The sequence below is a fragment of the Malania oleifera genome, chromosome 10 (assembly GCF_029873635.1).
Source record: "Malania oleifera isolate guangnan ecotype guangnan chromosome 10, ASM2987363v1, whole genome shotgun sequence".
Taxonomy (NCBI): Eukaryota; Viridiplantae; Streptophyta; class Magnoliopsida; order Santalales; family Ximeniaceae; genus Malania; species Malania oleifera.
The window spans coordinates 26,403,146-26,429,332 of NC_080426.1; the positions used below are offsets into that span (position 1 = coordinate 26,403,146).

Here is a 26,187-nt window from a genome sequence, read left to right on the forward strand (position 1 = left end):
TCTTAAAAAAATTTAAAAATAAGCTAACTTTTTTATAAATTTTTAAACTAAAAATTGAGAAATGCTTTACTAAACACTTGGTCTTTCCACTTTTCATGAAATGAAAAGTAATTCTTAGTTATTATATCTATTTTGAATTTTTTTTGTTAGCTTTAGGTGCTCAAGTTATTGGACTTGCATTTCAAAATATAAATGTATTTGACCTTGCAATTTGCTTAAGTTATACAAAAAATGATAGTCCATCTTAAAATTATAATATGAAATCCATAATATGAAAATTTTCAAATTATAAACATTGAGATGTCCCCTAAAATTAAGTACAAGTTCTTGACAATGATTATTCAATATGCTTTTGGATTTAGTGATGCACTAGCAATCCTCCCTATTGGGTATTGACAGAAACTACATGGAACTAAGTTCATCTAACACAATCTTGAATCAAAATGTGCTGCTTCCTTGGCAAAAATAAGTTTCGGCTCCCAATTGTCATGGCGCAAGTGTCCAACAAACCCATTTTAGAAAATATATAACACCATGGATTTCAAAGTTATCTCACATCTCACAATACACATTATAGATTTATCCTTAAAAAACACTTCATACAAATGAGGTAAGTCCTAACTTTATAAGTCAATTTCCCACGACCTTCAATTGATGTGGCTATGTGGGTGCACGCATAAGATTTGGATTTTAACCGTTCATTGAAAAATTGCGCTCACCTATGCATTAATAGTTTATACCAAAAGTTATTTCGATTGAGATATGGATCTAAAAGCAACAATCACATACAGACAAAAAATAAATAACAAAAATAGAACACTAGATTTACATGGTTCGGCCGAATTGACCTACGTCCACAAAGCACACACTAATTCACTATAATCGGGAGAATAATACAAGGAGGAGGAGTCTACTCGCTTCAACTCAACTCTCTCTTTCTCTCTCACCACACTCGGTTCTGCACACACAACTCTACACTCACTGCACACACTTCCACCCACACATATACACATATATATACCTAGTTGGGGGGTAAAATTCAAAGGAGGTGACTGCAATTTCAGCATGGCCGGCAGAGGTTGGTGACTGCCGGTCTCCAACGTCAACGAACGCAGCTGGGTTGGTATGGCTGTCGATAACTCTACACCTGTAATCTCAACAATTTTTGGGTTCACATGAGGATTATTCAATCTTACTCATAAACTCTACAATTGTTCTCTTAAAAAACGTCCCATGCATGTGGGTGGATGATCCCAACCTTATAACTCAAAATTTCTCTTATTATGCAATCAATTTGAAATTTCCAAACTTCCAAATTTTTTTCTCTAACTATGGGTTCAGGGAGAGGGATTTATTCATATGAGGCGAGCTTACGCAACATCAAAGATTGTAGGTAACAATAAAATGCAAGCTCTTACAATAACAAAAAAGACAAAGACGACACATAATATTTGAGACAGTAGCTTGCCACTCCCACCAAGAGCCATGCATTATGAAACCATGTTGCGTGAAAGAAAAGAAAGGCATTAATGGATGCAGCAAAGTAATATAATCCAAATAAGGACAAGGCAGGGTCGATATGAGCCACGGCACCTATAGTGATCTGATTATGAAAAGGCAAAAGCAATGGCTAGGGATTTAGAAATTGGAATAGACCACCAAGCATTGAGCTTCTATGCACCCCAAAAACTAAGATACTTGTATGTATAAACCTTTATTAAGGGTCCCCAGGGCAAGAAAAGGCATGCAGTCACATATGTGTCCCAGCTGCTTTTGACATTGTCGCCCACAGAAAAAGGGGGGAAAAAAAATGGTGCAAAAAAGCTCAACTTAATTTTCACGCTTGTCTTTTGAATCATGTCCTGAGATTTGATTCACGGATTGTAATAATGGCACAACTCTAGATTATAATTCGAGGCCTGGCTCCTACTCCTAGCGGCTAGCTCCTCCTTTTCTTTCTTTAAATTATTTTTGTAATGGATGAATGAGATCCACCACCAAAGCGCAAAGCTTGTGTTTGTGTATACTCAGGGAAGGTGAGATGATGAAGGGATTTGGTTGTTTTCTTGAACAATTATGAATTACATGCTCTTTAGCAAAGGAAGGTGGGGGAGAGAAGATATACTCTGCTGTTAACATGATGAAGTAAATGTTGTGGTTATATGGGGAGTGAAATTGTTAGTAAAAGATTTCTTATTTGGCAGGACGTTTGGGCGCTCGAGTATTTTAGTAAATACTTGCAATATGGAAAAAATAAAAATTAAATTCTTCGGGAGGACGGAGGAATAGTGTGGTCTTTTCATCAGTCACTATCGTTCAATAAAATCACTTTGATTAGTGCATCTTACATGATAGGATTCATATGCATTCTACTGGATCTTATTATTTAGACTGATTTTATTGGACTAAAGGGTCGGATGAGAGGACTTAATTTTTTCTCGCTTGTGTAGAAGATGGTTCTTTGCCTCCCCCACCAAATAGAGAATCTTTAATCAAAATTATTTTGGCACAAAATACTCTTCGTACACTATATATGAATATTTCAGGCAAATGTTTTAATTTTATTCGCTTATGTTCATATTTTTAAAATAAAATTATTCATTTTTCATGTCTTCAGGCAATTATATTTAATTAAATAGAATGATGCATATATAATTTTAGGTAATTTTAATACTTTGAATGGAAATTGGATTGAATTGAAATTCAAATCAATCAATTTTATACCTTTTAAAAGTGTCACATCTTCCAATTCAGGGAAATTGAAGTATATTACTACATGTAATAGAACAGGAAAGTAGGTTTCTATGAATAGTGAAATTTCTCAATTGTCAATGAATTGGTTGAAAATTTTAAAAGCAAAAAACTTGTATTTTACTTGTTATACACTTGTAACAAAGGAAGTAATGACTTAAGAACCTTAAAAAAATTATTATGCTTCTATGAGCTATTACACACTTGCACGGTTACACTTTTAATTACCATCTTATCCCTTTTTGAATATCTTAGTCTTGGATAAAGAGTCTTTGGAGTTTCTCTAGGTCAAATTGAAATATTATAATTTATATCTATCTCTCGTTGACACTTATTCACGTGTAAACACATTAATAATGTGACAATCTTAAAATATATTCTAGTCCCACATAAATTAATTTCTATACTTGCAGCCTAAGCATTAATGTTTCATTCTCTTAGCCTTCATTCCCATTCTAATGAAATCATTTAGTTTTCAAATGTATCCTCTATAGATTGATCATTTTACTCCATATGATATGCACTAACATTAAAGATACCTACAAAATCTTATCAAATTATTCCTTATATGGAAACATAATAAACCCCTTGCTATAACATTGATACTCGTTTAGAGGAATGACATAAATGTAGCCATTAAACTATAATTATACGTATAAGACTTTTAATCTATCATATAAGCATACTAATAGAGTTGACATAGCAATATTAATTTAGTATGTCTCCATTACATAAGTAATTTATGAATTAATATATTTTTCAAAATTTAGAATAACATGTCATATTAAAGCTTCGTGTTTTGATTGAAAGTTTCAATTAGTTCACATTTTATGAGTGGAAATTTAATGGCATAGAATAGGAGATGGGTTGCCTCTTATGTATAGCCTAGGTCGATCTTACACTTCGAACCGACCAAAAAATTAAGAATAAAATATCATATCTACGGGCAATAAAGTAAAGGAATTACTTTTTTCATACATAATTTTAGAATAGAACATAATACACACATCTAGTTCTCGGAAAATATTTTATTTTTATAAATGCAAGTACTTGTGACAACATGTAATGATGTAATTCTTTTTTCATAACCATACATTTTTACTATAGACATGGTACAAATTTTATGTATTTTTTAAAAGCAAATTTTTATTTGAAAATTAATCGCCATATATACTGTAACTATAACGATAGAAATTAAATACAATGTTGACTTAATAATAGTCAACAAGCAATCACATATGCTTGTCTTTTTCACACGATTAAGAAATTTACAAAAAAAAATAGTCATTGTCACATGAGAAAATATAAAGTCGGAGTAGTGAATTATTACGTAAACAGATCTATGTGTAGTTTTGATAATTGTTTTCACTAAACTTTCTAGTAAAAATTTGATATTAATATTTTATGCATTAGTTTATAAAATTGCGCCCACTAAAATAATTGGCTTCGAGTCAATTCCATTTCTTTTAAAAATAATAATAAAGAACTAGTTTCACTTAAATTTTTCACTTCATTTATTTTCTCACTAACATGACGTCTTATTTTTAGAGGTAGGCAAATTGATGGATTCATATATAATTGAATGCAAGCAGTTGCCACGGTCCTCATCGAACTTAATTTTTATAGATATTGACATTTAGGAGTCAATTTACACAATGTATTATTTCCACTCAAAAAACAAATAATGACAACGACGATATAAAAGAAAAGGGTAATTTCATCTAAGAGCAATATTTAGAAGAAGGGATTTTTTTTTTTTTTTTTAATTTTATGAGTTTGGGTTTTTTTCGATATGATGTTACCCAAGAGAGTGGTGAGTTTTAGAGTAGATGGTTCGGGTTTTATATTTGAATTTGTGAAAATTTGGATACAAAACATATATAGTTTTAAATTGTATTGATTTTTTTAAAAAAATTCAAGACCTAAAATTTATAAAAACTACATTATTTTTCAAAAATTCAACCAACATTCCGAACATTACATTCCTGAAGATAAGACCAACAAAATACCCTAGTGTAGTAAATAAGTATTTTTAAAATTCAAATATATTTTTATTGAACATAATATTTTGAACTCTTAACACATTTATACTTTTATATCTACCATAAATATGTCACTGAATGTCACGTGATTGCAACTAAATAAAATTGATTAAATATATTAAAATTATTAAATTTAAATTTCTAGCTAGATTATTCAATTATACACACACACATGTATATATAATTAACATTTATCAAATACTAGGAACAAAATATCATATTTAGATTGTACCCAACATTGTTTACATAAAAAAAATTCATAATACATTATTGTAATTGAGTTTATAAATTAATTTACCAAAACTCAACCTTAATTGTTTATAAAAATGTTATGGAATGTATTTAATACGCTAACATTATATTTATTTAAATTATTTAAAATATTATTTATTTTTCCAGTCTATTTGAGGTTGCTCAATCCGCACAATGAAAAGTAACATATTTTCTATCTTAATATTCAAATTCGAAACCTTTGACATGAATACCTATACTCTAGTATTTCGGATGTTTACTTACAACACATTTCGTACGTAAGAATGATATATAATTGATAAAAAAGGACTTACATTTATCACTTCATTTCGTCATGCTTTCTGTTCAAATTTTTATTTCATTCCTTTCGTACTTCAATTGCATTTCAAACTGTACATGACATTATGGTTATGATTAAAACAATATTAACACATTATACTAGTGTTTTTTTTAAATAAAATAAAATATAATGTATAATTCTTCATTGGTTCTCAAGAAATGTAAACACAATCAATTATTATGAGTGATGGGTACTTTTTTTTTTTTGCATAAAGCTGTGTTCAATTATGACTATTTATTAGAAAACAAAAGGGCAAATGACTAGTGGTAATACAAATATATGGTAATTATAGGATTTGGCTTGGCTTCCTACTCAGCTTCAACAACAGCAAAGAGAAATCATTTGATGAGCACATTAATAATGGAACTCAAATCTCTCCTGAGGAGATATAATTCCAGGTTGGAATGGAAATTTAAATTTTTTGAGAATTTGGTTGTTAATGTTGCTAATGATTAAAATTGAGCCTCTTCACTAATTCTAGTCTCTTTTTTTTTTGAAAGTTACATCTTCATCTAGAAATAAATAAAGTTCAGAAATTTAAGAGAAAAATATTCAATTCATGTTATCATTTCAATTGAAATCGTTTAATCAATAATAGTAGGATAGTTACACCTGATGTTTCTTAAAATCGAAGAAGGTGGATGTATAATGATAATTATTGAATGAATGATGCCAATCGGGACGATGACACGGAATTCATTATTTTCTTATTATCTAGGCATCATTCATCCAATGACTATTATTGTTGTGTATATCTATGTTTTAATTTGAGAAATAGTGATTGTTATTACCTTACTGCTATTGGTTAGATAGTACCAATCACAATAATGATATGGTACTTGACTGGTACTCAATATTTTCTTAAAATTTATGTTCTTTTTTATTGATTTTGAGGATATGTACTTTGAATGCATTTCAATAGAGGCTTAGAATCTAATAGCCAACAAACCAAATTATCATAAGAAGAAGTTACATTAACATGGATATCTTCATTGAAACAGTTAAGCATTATCAAAGGACCTCATAGAAAATAAAAGAAAAATATCGAGTTTCTCGAAGTATAGCTTGAAAAATAGAGGGAGACGAAAGAAATTTATGAATGTAATATGCATACTCCTTAACATGTACATTATTGTAACTTATTTATGTTCACATTTCTCTCACACAACTAAGACTATTTTCATTAACCACCTTCTAGCATTTCTTAGTTTCTTAATACCTTTGTTATAGTGGTTGTTACTACTATTTTGCTCTTTGCCTATTTTTTATTATTGGGTGTATCTCTCCTTAAATGCTTCGTTGGTTTCAATTTGTTTTGTTTTAATAGTAGGATATGTATGAGTCTCTTAGGAAACATTTTAGAGGTTAAAGTTTCTAACATCTTCGTTTAAGATCTCATATACAAATCTTAAGAGGAGTAGGATGGAATATGAAATGAAAGATGCTTTATCTCCCGTTGGTTCTAGGAAAAGTTCATTATCCAATTGATCCCAAAAAAGGTGTATATAAAAATTTTGTGACAAACATGTAGTCTCTACTCTCTCTAATCTTAGAGAATGATAGAGGGAGTGCATGAAGTAAATAATCTAGTGGGGAGGGCAAAGGAGAAAGAAGATATTTTTATAAGGAATATTCTACTAGTAGAGTTTCAAACTTTCACATGTAAGTTTTATTTTAGACTTAAGTAGAGAGGGGATGCACTACTCTTGTTGTGTTGTAGGTCCAACACACCTTAAGAGGAGGGCCGCCCCGCCCCAGGCACGCGCGCGCGCGGGGGGGGGGGGGTGGCGGAGAGAGAAAGAAAGAAGAGGGAAATGTAAGAGTAGAGAGAGACTAATCCTATGGAAGAGAGAGAAAAGTTCACACAAGAAAATAAGATTCATTCGATGAATAAAAATATTTTTTTTTACATAAGTCTATTATTGCACCATTATCATTTGAAGTCATACCCTCGTATTTTATTGTTCCATTTGAAGAATAGGTCTAAAATTTTGTTCACCCGTCTTAAATTATTTCTTAGTATTCATTAATGAGATGAGTTTGTAGTTAAAGATAAATTTACATTATGTTTGATTAGCATAATATGCCTATCTTAGGAATATGTTAGTTAATTATATAAAAAATACATTATTAACACAAACCAAATAAGAATATAATTTTTAATAAATAAATAAATTAATTATTTTTAAATTTCATTGCGAAAAATATTTAGTCCTTTCTTGATACTTATTAGATGAAATAATAAAAATAAATAAAAAAATGCCTATTACCTCTACTTATATTTCAAGAAATACTTATTTTTTAGCGAAATATAACCTGCTGTAGAAGAACGATGCTGGATGCTATTATAGAAATTTATGCTAGTCTAGTTTATCTTTTATAAATTGTGTTTTGGGTCCAGTCGGTCTGATTTTTGCTAGTTTCGGTCGTGTAAACCGGTTTAATGCAAATTTAATCAATCCAGCCGGTTGTGTAATAGCTGGACCGGCCAAGCGACCGGTCCCTCGTCAATCGGTCCAGCGGATCAATCCCGTACGATTGAGTTGCGAAAGTTGGTTGCTCTGAGCATAGGGAGCGACTTCAGGATTTGTTAGCATCGTCATCCAGTGCCCGCAAACTGCCGTTCCCGTGTGGCGTGTGTGGCTCTCGCTGCCGTCCACCGCCGTGCTCCTGGATTTTGCGTCTGCGACTCCGACTCCGACTCCTGCGACTTCCAGTAATACATTCGACTTGATTTTGAGTTTTGACTGAATGAGCTCCCATTCCTTCATTCGGTAATTTTCTTTGTCCCTTTCTGGTTATGCCTCTTTCTTCTCTTATAATTATCGCCTCACTTTGTTCTGCATCTCATATTAAATTCCTCATTAATTTTACATCGTCCATTAGTTTTCTAAAGACTTAACATTGCTTGCCTAGTACAAATTCTTCACTCATTCGAACCTCTTATTTAATTATTCATCCGTTTTGCTCTCTGTGAGTGCGCGCGCGCGCGCTACCTGTTGAGCCTAGAAAAAAATTATACTTTTTTAAACGCAATTCATTTTAATTCAAAATACCAGAATTGTGGTTCGGTGTGGGGGAGGGGTTGTGTGTGTGCCGAGAGGAAGCTAGATTCAATGAAAAGTTTATGAGGTCCAGAGTTTTATGCTTTTCCCACATCGTATTTACAATTTAAATGATTATTATTATTATTATTTTGGAACTAAGGCCTAAAAATATTTTATTTTAAAATTTATGTATTAAAAGAATATATATATATATATATATATATATTATTGATGGTAATTGTTTCAAATATACTTTTAGTACTAGTTTTCCACTTTCATATGCTAATTTTTACTTTCTTGACATTTTTGGACATCCTTACCATATGAAATTGTTGATTTAATATCCAAAATTTTTTAAAAATAAAGACAGTGAAAAAAAATTATTGTATTTTTAACCAAAAAAGAACAAGGAAGATTGAACAAGCAACAGATTGGACATTTTTTGGAGGAACATGCACTTGTATATATACAATAAACAAAAAACAGATGAAAGAGGTTCATCAAAAGATAAATTTGATGAAACAAACATGTTGTCAAAATATCTCTTTGCCTAAATGTTAAACCCATTTTTTCTTAAATGCAAAATCTTGGAGGAAAAGAAATGTTATTCTGAAGTAAGTGTTGATTTTTCAGTTCTATAAGTCAATAATGAATCAGGCTTATTTCCATCTTCTTGTAGTTCATCACAATGTCATTATAGTGCTTTGTAATGGAGTTGATTGTAGTGTTAAAGCTTAGGTAGAGAAGTTATGGCAAATCCTGTTTTTGAAGAATTTAGGTTTTAATATTTATTTATAATCCAGTAGAAGATGATTTTTTCCTCTCCTGAAGAAACACATCAACAATTTGATCCTTGGAGTTCTCATGTTCAAAACTTGGGATGGATAAGGAGGGATTTGGAAAGGAGGATGAGCTACTCCCTGTCTATAGAGAATTCCAATCACTGAAGAAAACCTGGTGTGTGAACTGTTGCATAGGAACAATCTCTGAGGGCTCAAAGCCCAAAGGCCAGAATGCATTTGATTGATTAAGCATAAAAACTATGCTTGAAAAGAACCCTCCACTTCAAGGACAATTTTCACGGCTCTTTGTTTAAGAGTAATAATAATATTACAAGTATTGTCTTTTGCATTCTTATATCATTCCAGAAATTCAACCTTACTAGTCAATTGTAATGGTGTCAATAGGTGAGTGATCAGACAACTGACTTTTCTTTATGTCTTGAGTCATGAATCTAATTGTTATGTTTGTAGTCATAAATCCAATAGCTATACTCAAAATATTTTTGCATCTAATCCTTCCCTTAATTGTCACTCCAACAATTTGTCAGATTATATTCATGTTTTTTCTCATTTAACATTTTAGCCTCTTTTATTAATTGTATCTGGTGAAATATATCTAAGTTTACTGGCACGATACAATAGATTGTTTTTCTGCAAGTTCATCTATTCTTTCTATTGTATTTGTATTCTTTCATAGCGTCTTGCCACAGTTTTTTGGGAATGTCTTTCTTATCTTGTTATTTATTGGCAGACATGGCTATTGCACAGCCTTCTTTCCAAAATCATCTTGGAATACTGCAGGCTCAAGCCCTTGTTTGTGGCAAATTTCTGGGTAAATTCACCTATGCAAATGAAAAAAAATCAACTTCTGTGTGGAAATCACCCAGAAGAGTTAATTTTGATATGGGGCATCCTGAGATGCGATGGGGTGAGTTCTTGATAAAGGCAGTCACTACCCTTGATGCTAAGTGCTCAGTTCAGAGCAAAGATGGTCACTTGGGTTGCAGTTATCTAACACCAGGTATTGCATCAACCCCCCACGAGGGTCAACTTCACCCCTCAGGAGAAGACTCAACAGAATTGGATGAGAAAGAGCAGTTGAGACGATTGCGGATATCTAAAGCAAATAGAGGGAACAGAGCTTGGAACAAAGGCAGGAAGCACAGTGCAGGTAATTTTGTATCCCATTTGACCTGTATTTTCTATTTTTCTGCTTTTATTTGCATTATATTTGTGTTATGACATAGCCAAAAATATCTTGAGTTGTGTCCAGAAACTCTTCAGCGGATCAGGGAGAGAACCAAGCTTGCGATGCAGGATCCTAAGGTGATGTCATCTAAGCATGATTTTACATGTTCCTTGGAATGATGGTGAAAGTGGGAATCAAATCAATTGTATTTGTAGGGCGCTTTTCAATATTCAAATGAGGCTTTTGGTAGTGACACCTAATTTAATAATTTATTAAAGATTTAATGTGATATTCTGATGTGCACTCGTCATCTGGCACCTGGATGGAGGGGTGTGGCCAGGGGGGTTTGATGAACTGGTACTCTTTGAAACTGAAATAAAGGCAAATCTCTCAAAGATAGAGACAGAAAAAAAAAGAGGGAGTAAAACCTGGCACTAAGACACACAACCACATTTGACATCCATGTGTGACTATGAATGACAAAGCCTTGGATATATTTGGTTCAGCAAATTGTGTGATGAAGAAAAAATAAGGGGTTTCATAATTTCATTGTTTTTATAGTGTTGGTTGGATAACATAGAAAGTTTTTGTAATCAAAAGATTTCCGCTATGCAGGTCAAAATGAAGTTACGAAAGCTAGGACATTTTCAGAGGTCTGTTTAACAGCTTTCGATCTTTTCATACAGGATTTTGTTCTTAACCTTCACCATCTTGTTTTAGTAATGCTAGAAGAGTAACCTATAGTTGTGTCTACCCTAATGCAAGTCCTTACTCCTGCACAAGTTCATAATTTTTTTTATTTCTTTTGATCATAGTATTTGAAAAACGTTTATCCAAATAGGCTATGTTGTTTTGCACAAAGTCATTCCTATGTTGAAGTTATGGAGGTGCATAGTCTCTAGTTCTATTTAGATACGTGTGAAGAACAATTATGTTGTGTGTCCTTTAATTTTTCCAACAATTTCATGCAGGTTTTTGAATTGGTCTGAACTCGTACTTTGAAGATTTAGTTTCACATAGCAAAAATTTCAACTTTAACTACTTGTGAAAATTTTAACTCAATTAAATGGATGAAACTGTGGAAGGATAAATGGTATGGTAAACTGGTTGTAACAATCTTAAGTATATCATGACATTACTAACTGTTTGACTTTTGTGATAATTTTACACATCATGTTCAATCACCAACAAACACTATCCCACTGAATCCACAAATATATTGGGATGTGTACCTTGCACCACCAAATTAATGTTAGCAATTTATCTATGTGCTTGAGATTTTGCACGTTTGTTGAGAGTGGACTACCCTCTTCACTCTTCCTGGAGTTGTGACTTGATGGGGATTGGGGACTCACAATAGCATTAGGGTGAGGGCAGGAACTTCTCATTGTGTTCATATAGAGTCATAGTTAAACCCTACGCATCACGGGCCACATGTACACACAAGCCCCACACTAACCTAACCGGCTAATCTTGTTGGTGCATTAAAGTCCAATATGAAATGTGGTGATCAAACATCATTATGGCCTTTTGTTTTAATACTCTGAAAGGCCAAAAATTTAATTTAACCCAATTTTTATAAAGACGCTATGCTTGTCCATAAAATTCTAACATTCTCCCCCTTGGATGCATAGTGAAGTTTTTTATGAAATAATTTCTCAAATAGGAGCAAACACTCTTTAATCAAGTGATGTAGATAATTATATTTGATAGGGATATCGACATCATACAAGTCAAAGACTCAAAATACACACAAATTCATTACCATTATACTCAAGATGAGTGTGTAATATAAAATTGCATGCCTAAATGTGATTAAACATGCATGCCTTCCAAAATGGTCCAAGAATTTACCTAAAATGCTTAAGCTTCAAAAAATCTTATCGATACTAAAAATGAAAGGTCTTGAAGCATAACAAAATGATATTAGGTCGAAATGTCTACAAAATGATCTGAGCATCCACCCAAGAGGCTTAAGATTCACAAAAGCTTATAAAACCTAAGGTTAAAAGATCTCGAAACATAACAAAATGAGACTAGGTGAAATGTCTCAATTCAACAATTTATAATATTATCATATACAAGAATTACATAATTACATATATGTGCACAAAATACAGTAAATGGCAATAAATTTTATCTATCCATAATCTCGAGACTAGCATAAGCATCAAATAAAGTTGCAACTATAATGATAATATACTTCACTAACCTAAAACTTCAAATCAAATAAAGTTGCAACCATAATGATAATATACTCCACTAACCTTAAACTTCAAAAGGTTTAACTAAACCTATATGTGTTACATGTTCATGAAATACTTTAGGAGTTAGACCTTGGTTAGTAGATCTGCAACCACACGTTCTATGGCTTTGTGCTCCATGCGGGTCTAGAAGCCTCGAATCTTCTCCTAACAAACAAGAATTTTATGTTTATATGCTTTGATATGTTTTGAGAGAAACTAATGATAGCTGAATTGTCACAATATATCAGTGACGACCTTGCAATAGAATCGACAACTGGAAGCCCTATAATGGAGTTCAGCAACCATAAAGTTTGACACATAGCCTTATAACAAGTTATAAACTCAGCTTTCATAGTTGAGGTAGCCTGTGAGAGTTTGTTTAATACTTTTCCAAGAAATAACTCCTTTTGCCATCATGAAAACATAATTAAAAGTAGATTTTCGGTGATATGTGCTACGTGCATGATTGACATCAAAATATCTAACTACCTGAAGGTCCTGACAGCAGTAAGGGAGTATATAATCTGTATCACCCTGCAAATATTTCATCAGTTTCTTTGTAGCATTGTAGTGACTCACGCTAAGATCAGTACCTCCCAAGCATACCAATTGCATAAGCAATATTAGGATGTGTGCACACTTGAGCATGCTTAAGGCTACCAGCAGCTCATGGGTGACGGATCACTTTCATGTGTTTCCTATCATCATCGTCAACCTGAGGACATTGATTCTTCAAGAGATTTTTACCTTTGATATTAATTGCACAAGATGAACAATAATGTATATTAAACTTGTTTAGAACTTTACTAGTCAAGAATACCTAGGATCTATTTCGATGGATTTGTATGCTTAAAATGAAAAAGGCGTCACAAAAATCTTTAATGTCAAACTGATGCGACAGCAATTGTTTCATTTCATCTAGAAGATCACGATCATTGCTATCATGCAGTATATCATCAACATAGATTATGTGAATCACAAAATTTGCTTCCGCTCAACTTCAACCATACACAAGGATTGACGTCATTTTCCTTAAAACCAATGGAAGTGAAGATCTCATTAAGCTTCAAATACCATTGTCTTGAAGCTTGTTTTAGTCCATAAATGGACTATCTCAATTTGCACACAAGATGTTCTTTACTGGTTAGGCTGCTCCACATAAACATCCTCAAGCAAGTCACCATTAAAATAAAATAGTCTTCACATCCATCTGGTGCAGCTCTAGATCAAAATGAGTTACCAAGGCCATTAAAACTTGAAAGATACTGGAGAGGAAGTCTCTTTGTGATCAATGTATTTTCTTTGATTCTACCCGTTTGCTACCAATATGACCTTATATATTTCAATTAGTTTTGAAGACCCATTTACAACCAACTGCCTTTCATTAATAAGCAACTTGACATAGGACAGGTAACAGAAATTCAGAAATCAGAGAGAGAGAGAGAGAGGGCGAATTACAGAAAGAAATTAGAGTTAGGGACGGAGCAGAACAGACGAGAAGGGAAGGAGTAGGAGGAAGAATGAAGAAGAAGGACGAAAGAAAGAGAGGAAAGGCTGCACGAGAGAGAGGGAGATAAACTGAAATTGCAATCAAGTGATAATTGTCCAAATAACTCACAAGCCAAGTATTTATACCTACTGCTAACTAAAACACATATTTTCATAAAAACCCTAACAAAACAAGAAATTAAACTATACAAAGAAATGTTTAATATAAATGCAATTTCCTATTTCCTAAATCTATGCCTAAAGTAAATGTGTAGACTAGGCAGCCTAAAAGATGTTGGCATTCCTCCTTCACACTCTCCGGCTGAGAGGAACTCTGCTACAGAGAGTGTAACTGTAAATATGACTCTTAACAACTTAAGAGTGCTCTTATGGATAGCATCGACAATAAGCCATGTAGCATCTAAATTGGGACGACTTCTTTGCGAAACCAACTATCATCGAAAACCACCTTGAGGAGGCGTCATGAACTCATAATCCAGAATAGACTTCACTGTCTCTTGTGATAACAACACTTTCTTTTGGGCTAAATGGCATTTACAATTAGACATCTAAATGGCAATGGTAAATAGGACTTGCTTACCCATGTACATGGATTGCACATTAGTATTGTGTGTCGCAGGCTATGATTGGTAGCTGTGAAGCAGAGACAAAGGACATGGGACGTGGGCATAACATGACAGGACATACAATTAATGAATAACTAAGGTTATATTTTGTTCGCGGATTGTTTATTCTTAGGAATAAAATGGTTAGTGTTGATTTGATAACTTACAAAGAAAGAGCGTTATTGCTTTTTATGGTTAATTGGTCATTGAGCATTATTAGTATGTGTTAGTTATGTTAGTAAGTGTGAGTTATTAAAGGTATAATGGTCATTGATATTGTACTTGACATATATTATAAATAGAGGGAGAGACCTATCATTGATGTTAGGTCTTCCAATTTACCCACTTATTTAACATGGTATCAGAGCAAGATCTGCCTTAAATCCTAAGTGTATACCACATCAAACCCTAAACCTCAAACGAAAACTAAACCTTAAATGAAACCCTAAGTCACACTCTTGCAGTTGTAGAGAGATTTTTTGCACCGCCAAAGACTAGAAGCAATGTCTAGGAGCTGCTGGAAAATCCTGGACGCTGCTGTCATCTCAGCAAACTCAAAGAAATCCTTCATATTTTACAAAAATACAAACATAGATGCATATAGAACCTGCTGATCTACTGATCTGTAAAATTTAATAGCCAGTGAGTGCCCCACGTGCTGCCACGAGCCGGCTGGAAGCCAGCAGCTCTTACTCCACGCACCTGCGTGTGAGAGTATTTTGAGCAAATTTTCGCCCCTGATTTTTTTTCAGAGTGGTTTGATTTTCTTCATAGACCATAATATCAAGTTGTTGGTCATGTTTTTTGTTCAAAGATTCAACCTTTCTCGTTCAATCATGGTAATTTGTTAGTTGTTCTTTGGTATTATTAAAGTGATCGGTTGGTGCCTTGTAGCAGTGGCAGTGTGTGTGGCTAATTTTTGAGTGCTGTGGCGGTGCTATGTCTAGTTGTTGGTGACTTGTTCATGGTTGAATCAATAGTTGACTCATTTGTTGTTGTTTCAGAAGTTCATTTTGGAATTCCAAGAGCAATTTGTTTGCCTTATATCTATGTTTTTCTGTTGTATCGAGGTTGTGTGCATGTTGGGTTGACACCCTCAAATCTCAAAAGTGTGTTTCCCTCATCAAACACTAGTTAGGTGGACAATATACAATAACTGTTTCGGAGGAAGAGTATTCAAGATTCCTACAGTATCAGGCATCCCAACAAGCATCTCATCACATTGCATCTTATTCTCAAAAGGGTAATCCTACAGTCTATATGTCATTTGGTACCTCTCCCACTAGTCCTTGGATCATCAAGTCTGCTACTACTAACCATATGATAGGTGTAACCAACTTCTTTTCCTCCCTCTAGTATCCTAAAAATCTACCTCAATTTAGTCTTTTCTAATGGATCCACAACTACAATTAAAGGGATAGGAACAATAAATCCTACTTTCTCCATTTTCTTTCTTCTATTTCGTACATTCCTAAGTCCCCTTTCAATCTCATGTCAGTTAGTAAGCTTGTAAAGGCACTAAATTGTTCTATAACCTTCTTTCCTGATTCTGTGGTTATTCAGAATCGGAAGGTTAGAAGACATTCGACAGAGGAAGTGAGGCTCGTGGACTTTACTACTTTGAGTTCCACTTTAAATCCATTGTCCCCAAGGTCTTCTGTCCTTGAACAAATTGAAACAACTAGTTCTTACCTTAACTTCTATGTCTAGCATTGAGTGTGAGTCTTGTTAGTTGGGTAAACATCATCATGTTCCCTTTGCTTCCTGGGTTGACACACAAGCAGATAGTCTTTCATGCTCGTTCATTTTGATGTTTGGGGTCCTAGTCATGTCATGTCAAAATTGGGGTTTCAGTACTTTGTTACACTTGTCGATGACGACTCCAAGATAACTTGGTTGTATTTGATGAAAATTGTTATGAGTTGTTTAAATTTTTTGTGTCCTCTATTCTCAAATGAAGACTCAGTTTGATATGCCAGTCAAGATACTTTGTAATGCTAAGGAGTACTTTAGTACCCAACTCAATACCTATATGACTAATTTTGGTATGATCCATCAGTCATTTTGTGCCCACACTCCACAACAAAATGGAGTTGCAAAACAAAAAAAATAGACATTCTTGAAGTCACTCGTTTTTTGGAGTGATGTCATGCTCATTGTTTGCTCTTTCATTAATAAAATGCCATCCTCTGTCCTTGACTCCTTGGTGGTAAAATCACATATTTAGTTATCTTCCCTAAGGCTCCTTCGTTATCCCTTCCTCCTTGTATATTTGGTTTTGTGTGTTTGCCCATCAGTTAACTTTAGGAATGGATAAGTTGGATCCTTATGCTATCAAATGTATTTTTTTGGGGTATTCCTATACTTAAAAGGGATATCGATGTTATAGCCCTACTTTACATCGATTCTTTGTCTATGTTTACGTCAACTTTTTTGAGTTTGCACCATCTTCTTTGATTCTTTAAGTTCTGTTGACCTTAATGAGTCCGTTCCTCTGCCTTGCCTTCTAGATCCTAACCTAATATTTATGCCCAATCCCCCTAATCTTCATCTAGTTTGAGTCCTTCTTCTCACTTGGGTAATCCCAATTTGCAAGTATGCCTATTGCAACTCAAGGGAGGAGAGCCTCCTCTAGCGTCCACTTCTACACCTTTAGTCCCCTCATCAGATGATCCTATTTCCCAATAAGTTGATCCTCCCATTGTTGTTCAAAAAGGTAAACGTAGTTGTACCCAACATCTAATCTCTAATTTTGTTTGTTATGATTTTTTGTCACCTTTATATTTTTATTTTTCTTGTACTTTGTCTTTTGTTACTTTTTCAAAATCTATTTTTGAAGCCTTGTCCCATTCTAGGTGGAGGAATGCAATGATTGAAGAGATGCATGCACTATAGGATAGCGATACTTGGGAGTTGGAACTTTCCCTCCTGCTAAGTATTTGGTAGGTTATTGTTGGGTGTATACTGTGAAGGTCAATGTAGATGGTTCCATGGCTCAATTGAAGGCCTACCTTGTTGCTAAGGGATATGCTTAAGTGTATAGTTTGGATTATTCAAATACATTTTCTCCAATTGCTAAACTTGCTTCAGTACAGTTGTTCATTTCCTTAGTCACTACTTGTCATTGGCATCTACATCAGTTAGACGTGAAGAATGCTTTCTTACATGGTGATCTTGAGGTGGAGCTCTATATGGAGCAACCACCTACGTTTGTTGCTTAAGGGAGTCAGACTTGGTGCGTCGGCTCAAAAAATTGTTATATGGTTTAAAACAGTCTCCGAGAGCATGGTTTGGTTGATTCAATGCTGCCATGCTTGAGTTTGGCCTCTGATGGGGTGCAGTAAATCACTTAGTATTTTATCGTCATACTCTATCTGGTAGGGTTTTTCTTATTGTGTATGTGGATGATATTGTGATTACCAGAGATGATCAAGGTATCCAGGATCTAAAGCTTTTCCTACAAACTAAATTTCTAACTAAGGATTTGGGACCATTGAAGTACTTCTTAGGCATAGGAGTATTGAGATCTTGATGGGAACTGTCTTGTCACAAAGAAAGATCTTTTAGATAAGACTGGGTTGTTGTGATCTAAACTTGTTGATACACCCATGGATCCCAATAGTGCCAGATATGGGTGATTTGTTTCCCTAACGCAAGACGATACCAGAGACTTGTTGGAAAGTTGAATTATCTTACAATCACTCGACAAGATATATCTTTTGCAACAAGTGTTTTTGAGTCAGTTTCTTGATTCTCTGAGAACAAGTCACCAGGATGTAGTAATTCTCATTTTGAGATATCTCAAAGGTGCACCAGGGAGACGTTGCTTATGCCAGGATCGGGGTCACACTCACATTTAGGGATATACAAAAGCAGATTTGGTCGGGTTGCCTTCCGACTGAAGATCCACAATCAAGTATTCTATCTTTGTCGGTGGTAATTTGGTTTCTTGGAAGAGTAAGAAACAACTGTGGCTGCCTGGTCAAGTGTTGAGTCAGTGTATAGGGCTATGGCTCACACTACATGTGAACTTGTTTGGTTGAAGAACATGTTAGAAGAATTGGGTTTTCCACATTCTCAACCTATGGTGTTGATGTGTGATAATTGAGCTGCTATTCATATTGCCTCCAACCCGGTCTTCCATGAGCGGATGAAACTTATAGAAACTTATATAGAAGCACATTGAAGTTGATTGCCACTTTGTTTAGGAGAAACTTGTATAGAAGCTCATTAAAACCACCTAAGTGAAGTCTGATTTTCAGCTTGCTGATTTATTCACTAAAGCCTTGGGAGGTGCTCATTTGTGACAAGCTAGGAGCATATGATATATGTGCTCCAGCTTAAGGGGGAGTGTTAATGGTTATTTGGTCATTTTGTATTATTAGTAGAGTTATGTTAGTAAGTGTGAGTTAATAAGGGTATTATGGTCATTGATAATGTACATGACATGAATTATAAATAGAGGAGAGACCTATCATTGATATCAAGTCTTCCATTTTACCCAATTAATTGATAGTTACCATAAAGTTGTTAGCAATATAAAATTTTGTGTTATTCCATAATGGAATAGGATACAAATAGACATGCCCATGGTGAAATTTTGGTATAATCATTCCTTGTCTGTTCCATGTTACAGATTAGTAAAAAATTTTCCATATCATTTGCTTTATGATGGTGTCAATTTTTATATTGTAAGCTATTGACTTTTGATACTAAGACCATTTTATTCCTAGGAATAGACATTCCAAAAACCAAAGTAACCTAAATAAATAATATATTAATTTTTCCATATACGAAGATATTATGTATAAAATAAATTAAACTTTAGCATTTATATAACATTAAATATCTAGGAGATTAAATATACATGCATGTGCTTCTTTCTTTTCCTCTCTTACACAAACACACAAAAATTGAGTCTTAAGTGGATAAGTAAAGGGATAATCATATTTCAATATGTTTTTATTGCTTGGAGGAGTGTTAAAGAGGTGATCTAGAAGTCTCACTATTTGACATAGGCAAAACTCCTCTTTGTAAGTGTATATAACTACATGATGGGCTAGTATCTGGGACGCATAGTTTGTGGAACTCCTATATATTGGTAGGCAGTATGCAGTACATGTGCTTCCATGAGGAATATATGTGACATCTGCATATTCAAACTTTGAATCCGAGGATTTCATGGAAAACATTTTTATTTCTCCTCAAAAAGGAAAATTAGGAGTGAGAGAATTGAAGATAGCTTTGAACTTCATCACCATTAAGATACACCATCAATTATGATAATGGAAGAATTATTGTTAAATTTGCTAGTACATAATACTACAAATGTATAAGATGGCATCATGGTCTTAAATTTCCACGAAATTGTCGAAATTTTTGATTTTTGTCACCATTGAAATCGAAATGGTAGTCGATTTTCATCTTGCATAATTTCTGTCGAAATTTCAACGAATCATCCGAAATTTATCGAAATCTCGAAATTTTAGCGAAACTTGTCGAAATTTGAACTATGCAATGAAATTTCCCCGGAATGCAAATGATAGATTTAGGAGTGAAGAGAAATTTCTCTCTTAATTTATTTTATTTATTTTTATCGTAACAAAAGATTATTACGAGTGCTTTTGAAATTTATGAAAAAGTAAAGTTAAAACATTTTATTTAACCATTCATGTATAAATTATCATTATTTGTATAATAAATAATATTTAAATGATTTATGAATTTCATGTGTATTAATTGATTCACTAAATATGTTTAATGGACATTATCTTGCAAATATGTTTGATGCACATATTATATTACAACTTCTTCACCTCATAGACAGCATAGATGTATTTACTTGTAATATATTAGTTCCAAAACTTACATTGTTATGTATATTAATCATTTCTAAAGCTTTATAAAATAATTTCATGCACTACTTATTTCCATTATTTTTTCAAATTGAAATCGAAATTTCCGTCGAAATTTTCGTACTTTTGGAGCTTAGAAATTTGATTCGAATCGAAATTTCAGACCTTGGATGGCATGTACCCTGAATATGGGCACATGCATATACTACCATGCTTAGAGAATAGATAAATAGAAAATATGCTTATAAAATATTGGGGTAAAGACACTTAACCCCCCTCAAGTTTGGCAAAAAGACAGGGACCTCCCTTGAGGTTTCAAAAATCCCAAGGACCTCCCTTGAGATTTCTAAAATCTCAATGACCTCCCCTATGGTTTCAAAAATTCCACAAACCTCCCTTGAGATTTGTAAAAAATACATAGAGCTCCCGTTGTATTTGGTAAAAATACAAACTTTTTGAGGGGAAATAATGAAGGGTGGAGGTGGATTTTAAAAGGGCAAAGACTGGAATGTGTTTTCCAGTGATGGCTGAGTATGATAGGGTTTAGATTGGATCATGCTCTGATACCTTGTTGAGATTTTGATTAAATTAATGACCTAACTTAAAGATGGGTCTCTCCCTCTATTTATAATACAAGCCAAATACAATCTAATGACAATAATACCCTTACTAACTCTCACTAATTAACATACGAACACACTTAATAGTAATACTAAAAGACATAAATAACCTTTAACATAGTGCAGTGACTAATTTCCTGCAATGGCAATGCTGCAGTAAGGGTGTTGTCTCTGGTATTGCTGCCTCACGTTGTTTGAAAAGATGCTGATATGCAACACTGATCACAGAGACATGGAGTTTTGTGGAGAGAGTTGCAGTAGAAAGGAGTTGAACTGAAGGGGGTGGTGAGAGAGAGAGTTACACTTGGCTCTGATACCAAACTGATGCAGACCAGTTGGGAATTACAGGGAAGCAGGAATAAAGGAAGGGAAAAGGAGGAGGAGAAGATACCAGGGGGAGAGAGGCAACGTCCCAATTTCAAATTAACAGAAAAAACTGTCTTTACATGATTTCAATACTCTAATTTGGAGAGAAGATATGAAAAAAAAAAAAAAATACCAGAAACTTACTAATAAACATCCAAAAAGACACATTTATTTTGGACCCCCCCTGCCTAAAAAAAAAAAAAGCACAAGCATAGCTAATAATTAAACTAAAAATGTTTGTCTTTAGGACCCTATAATCCTTTTCACCCTATTCATTGAAGTGGCATAACCCATCCAATAACCTCCTACCAACCTGTAAGATTAATATTTTAGGTGAAGTGGTGATTTAACATTGCTATCAAAGCCATGGTTGCTAGTAGGTCCAGGGTTTTATTCTTGTCGCCTGCATTTATTGTCACTTTCTTAAAATTGTACTATTCCTGATTAGGGTGTTTTTCATTGCTTGTTTGCCCCTCCATATACAACTAGGCTGCTCATGTGGGTGTGTGTTAAGGCCTGATGTACATTGTTGTTCCACAAACTAATAGCTTAAGCTTTTGGCTTAAGCTCTCATCTAATAATAAAGTTAGGATATATTACTGAGGTTGGGACCTCTGGTGTTATCTTGTCTGGAGATGCAGACTTCTAAGCTAAGCCTCAGTCCCATCTCCCTCCACTCTACCCCATTACATGGAGGCATAAAAGGGCATTGCAGAGAGCTATAAATTGGATGCATTGTTAGTAGATGTCATTTCTTTGTCTTTGTTGTGTTGAATTTTGTTTTCTTCTTGTAGGACAACTTCTTGTTCCTTTGCTCTACAATCTCAATTTCTTCTTGTAGGACGACTTCTTGTTCCTTTGATCTACAATCTCAATTCTTTACACAGTTGTTTCTTATTATTATTATTATTATTTTGAGGAATACAAAGACATCATTGCAAGAGATTGATGACTGCAATTAAATTCAACTGCAATAACTGACAAGAATTGAGTAGATATTGGCTAGCACATCTCGTTAAGTATGGAGTTTCTATCACTCCGCCATTCTTTAGAGTAGGGAGTTATGTAGCTAATTGAACGTCCAGATGAAGTGAAAGGAGTTAATAACTTGCTCTTGGGAGATAATAGATGGATTTTTTGTAGTGGTGTTGAGAAGTGAGACAGGTGGGTGGGAGATAACTATTGTCATTTATGTTTTGCAAACATTGCAAGTTTTCCTGTATGGCGTGTTCATACATCATTAATCATGATTTTCATAGAAAAATCATATATTTTCCTTATTTTGAAAGTAATTAAACATCAATATAGCAATTGTATGTTTCCATAAAATTCCAGTGCCAATAACATGAACTAGTCAAGCCTAGTGTGCCATCTGCTCATATTATATATGATACGATTTACAAGAATATTTCTCTTTTGAGTTTTACCCCCTCTTACAATTGATCATGCAGCAAAGAAACAAGAACTAAAATTGGGATTGGTGTGAGATTGGGGTGGCAAAGGCGGCGTCATAAGAAGATACTGCAAGAAACGTGCTACTTCGAGTGGCAGAACTTAGTTGCAGAAGCTTCTAGAAAAGGCGCTATTGGTGAGGAAGAGCTGCAATGGGATTCCTATGAGACTCTGGATCAAATGCTTGAGAAGGAGTGGTTGGAGAGTGTTGAACAAAAGAAGAAAATGCTTAGGTCAAAAGGCAGCAATAGAGCACCCAAGCCCCTGGAGCAACGGAGAAAAATCTCAGAGGCCATTTCTGCCAAATGGGCTGACCCTGTAAGAGTTCATATTGATTCCTTGAAGTTTATTTATGTTTCATAAATTTTTCTTGTTTGGAGGGTAGTATGTTGAAGTTACGGGATCAGCATCATATTTGCAAGAATTAAGACCAACTATTTGGTGGTTCCTACCTTTAACGTTCTAAACCAAACATATATTTGGGCATTCTTCTTCTTCTTCTGAATGTGAGCAGGATTGGATTCTTGTTGCCACACCTAGATTCCCATGCAGTGTATCAGGAAGCATCCGACTTGGGAATAATTAAGAATATTTTTTTTGGTTCTTTGTTTTTGTTTTTGTTTTCACCAGGCTTTGAGTCTCATATAATTATCAATCTGCCTCTCTCTTTTTTTTTCCCATGTTCTATGACATTGGTGCCATACTTGAGCTTGATTTCTATTTGCTGAAAGCATTTTTTTTTCCCCTCTCTATTTCCAACTAGGAATACCGTGAACGGGTTTGCTCTGCTCTTACTAGATACTATGGTAAACCAGCTGGTGCTGGAAGAAAGCCAAGGAGAAGGCCAAGTGGTTCTACACAGTCTGCTTGGAGGATCCCTGCAAAGAAAAAGGCTAACGATTCAGTTCATTCTGCCAGGAGTGAGACCAATAGCCAAAATCATGAGCCTAAGTTAAGGAGGAAAAATACACTGCCATATAAAGATCCCTTGGTGAACTCCAAGTTGAAGATGATAAAGAATATCAGAGCCCATAGAGCATCTGCGGAAAGGGAGAAAAGTGCAGCTGTGGAACGAGCAAAGTAAGTTCTATATTGGGCACCTGTGGTTATTTTCGTTGAATGAGCTTACAAACTGAAAGTCAAGCCTGAAAAAATTAAAGAGGGGGGGTGGGGGGGGCGCTTGAAGGAAACCACTGCCCGGGTACTGCACAGCAGCACATGGCTGAACAAGTCTTAACAGTTTGAATGTTCTTATTGCTCTCTGGTGTTCTGAGCTTATCCAAATTTTATACTACAAGCTTCACTGGTGGCTGAAGGTAATCATCAATTCCAGTCAATGGATGTCATATTCCAGACTGGAAATTAGGGCCTCCTATCGTGGAGATGCAATCAAATTAAGTTACGGTTTCACTCCTTTGCTGATATAGTAGGTTTGTTTGGTACATTAGCTACTTCTAGGATTATTGTTGAAATCTGTGCTATATTACATATTACATGGCATTTCACAGGCTATTGATTGCCGAAGCTGAGAAGGCTGCAAAGGCTCTTGAGATAGCTGCAACCAGGAGCTCACTTGCTCGATCCTCTCTCATGGAAGCTAGGAAGCTTATAGATGAAGCTGCACAATCAATAAAAACCGTAGAGAGAAGGCAGATTTCCTCTCCTGAGGAAAGCACATACAATTCCCTAGCATCCCCCAGATTGATAAATTATGTAGAGGAAACGAACCCAAGACCTGAAGCTGTGGACCAAGCAGATCATAGAGAAGTAAATGATATTCAAGCCATAGACTCAAATAGCAGTGATGATGAAGAATTTCATTTTGGAAGCTACACCTTACAGAATTTACTGAATGGCAGCGAGGAAGTTCTCCAAACAAGCTGCCAGGACTATAGTTTACCTCAGTTAGGTTTTGGTGATCTTATGAAGCGGTCAGATTCACCGAGGCAGCTAGTTCAGCTTGAACTGAATGGAAATATTAACAGCCAAAAAACCCCGCAACCAATTCAAACCATATCTCAGTCCACAGAAAATGGAAGGGCTGCTTCAAGTTCAGTCACCACAACAAAGAAATGGGTTCGGGGGAGGCTGTTAGAAGTTTCTGAAAGTGACTAGCTACTGTTAAGCAAATGTCATTAACTTATGCAGGTCTCAGTCATGAAATTTCCATCCCAGCCACGGAATCTGACCTGCCTGCCCATGGATCATGCTTTGTTGTTATTGCTGTCTTCTATCATAGTGCAAGTCATAATTACAGGTCATCCTATGGTGCCAAAAACTCTTTCTTTCTTCAGTATTATACTGGAGAAAATACAGAAGAAATTAAAATTCATCACAGCCGTCAAAGCAATTTAGGCGTTTGATACCAGTCCCCAAGTCTGGATATTTTCCCTCTCTGGCTCTCTACTCTGTTGCCCTCTTGTTGCTCTCTACCATTCTCTTTTCATTGCAAGACCTCTCTACCTCTCTCTCTCTCTGTGGTCCCTCATCCCTTCCATGTTGCCTGATCTGCACTTAGCTAGCTACGGCTCCAAAACCTAGTTCCTGCTTGTTACAACTCATTATTTTGATTCTTTTCTTTTCTTTTCTTTTTCCCCCCCAAAAAAAAATGTACTTCAAATTTGAAAGATGTAGAGGCCTCTATTGAAGGGGTTAAGTCTTCTGCTAGTTGTACAAAGTGGAGTTTGTTTAGATTCTCATGCTATGCTAATTTGTAAGATGGGATAGTAGTGGATGACTAGATGTGAAAATGTGATAGGGCGATGGTGCTTTGGTGGGCATTTGAGTTTGCAAGTGCCGTGATCAATATTATTGCTACCATTTTGGGCATTGAAAACCTTATTCTCATTTTGCTTTCATTGCATATCTGTTTGAAAATGCCCAACATGTTCCATGGTACTGGTGGCCCAAGTGGAGACATCATAGAGTGCAATCTAAAACTCCATATCCATTTGCAATTAAATGAGGGCCTATATTAAGGGTCCATTTAGACCAAGAATTTTGTTCCAGGCAAGAAAAGAAAATTTATTTTTTATTATATTTTTTTTTATATTAAATTTTATTAAAAAATAAATATTTATTTTAATATGATTAAAAAAAATTAAATATTGATGATGTATAAAATTAAAATT

General features: G+C 34.5%; 1 protein-coding gene across 1 annotated transcript; it reads left to right on the forward strand.

The window, feature by feature from the left end:
• Positions 1 to 7,941: 7,941 nt before the first annotated feature.
• Positions 7,942 to 25,892, forward strand: LOC131165851 (uncharacterized). Its single transcript, XM_058123972.1, has 7 exons — positions 7,942 to 8,159; positions 9,966 to 10,385; positions 10,488 to 10,540; positions 11,019 to 11,056; positions 23,056 to 23,374; positions 23,820 to 24,136; positions 24,565 to 25,892. The coding sequence occupies exons 2-7, from the start codon at positions 9,968 to 9,970 to the stop codon at positions 25,169 to 25,171; spliced, it is 1,752 nt and encodes a 583-aa protein (XP_057979955.1). The 5' UTR covers positions 7,942 to 8,159; positions 9,966 to 9,967; the 3' UTR covers positions 25,172 to 25,892.
• Positions 25,893 to 26,187: the final 295 nt, after the last annotated feature.

Bases quoted from the DNA above. Each gene is read 5' to 3' on its own strand.
- LOC131165851 (XM_058123972.1), top strand. From the start codon at position 9,968: ATGGCTATTGCACAGCCTTCTTTCCAAAATCATCTTGGAATACTGCAG. The intron at 10,386-10,487 runs GTAATTTTGTAT...AGTTGTGTCCAG, and splicing joins AGGCAGGAAGCACAGTGCAG to AAACTCTTCAGCGGATCAGG. The intron at 11,057-23,055 runs GTCTGTTTAACA...TTGATCATGCAG, and splicing joins AAGCTAGGACATTTTCAGAG to CAAAGAAACAAGAACTAAAA.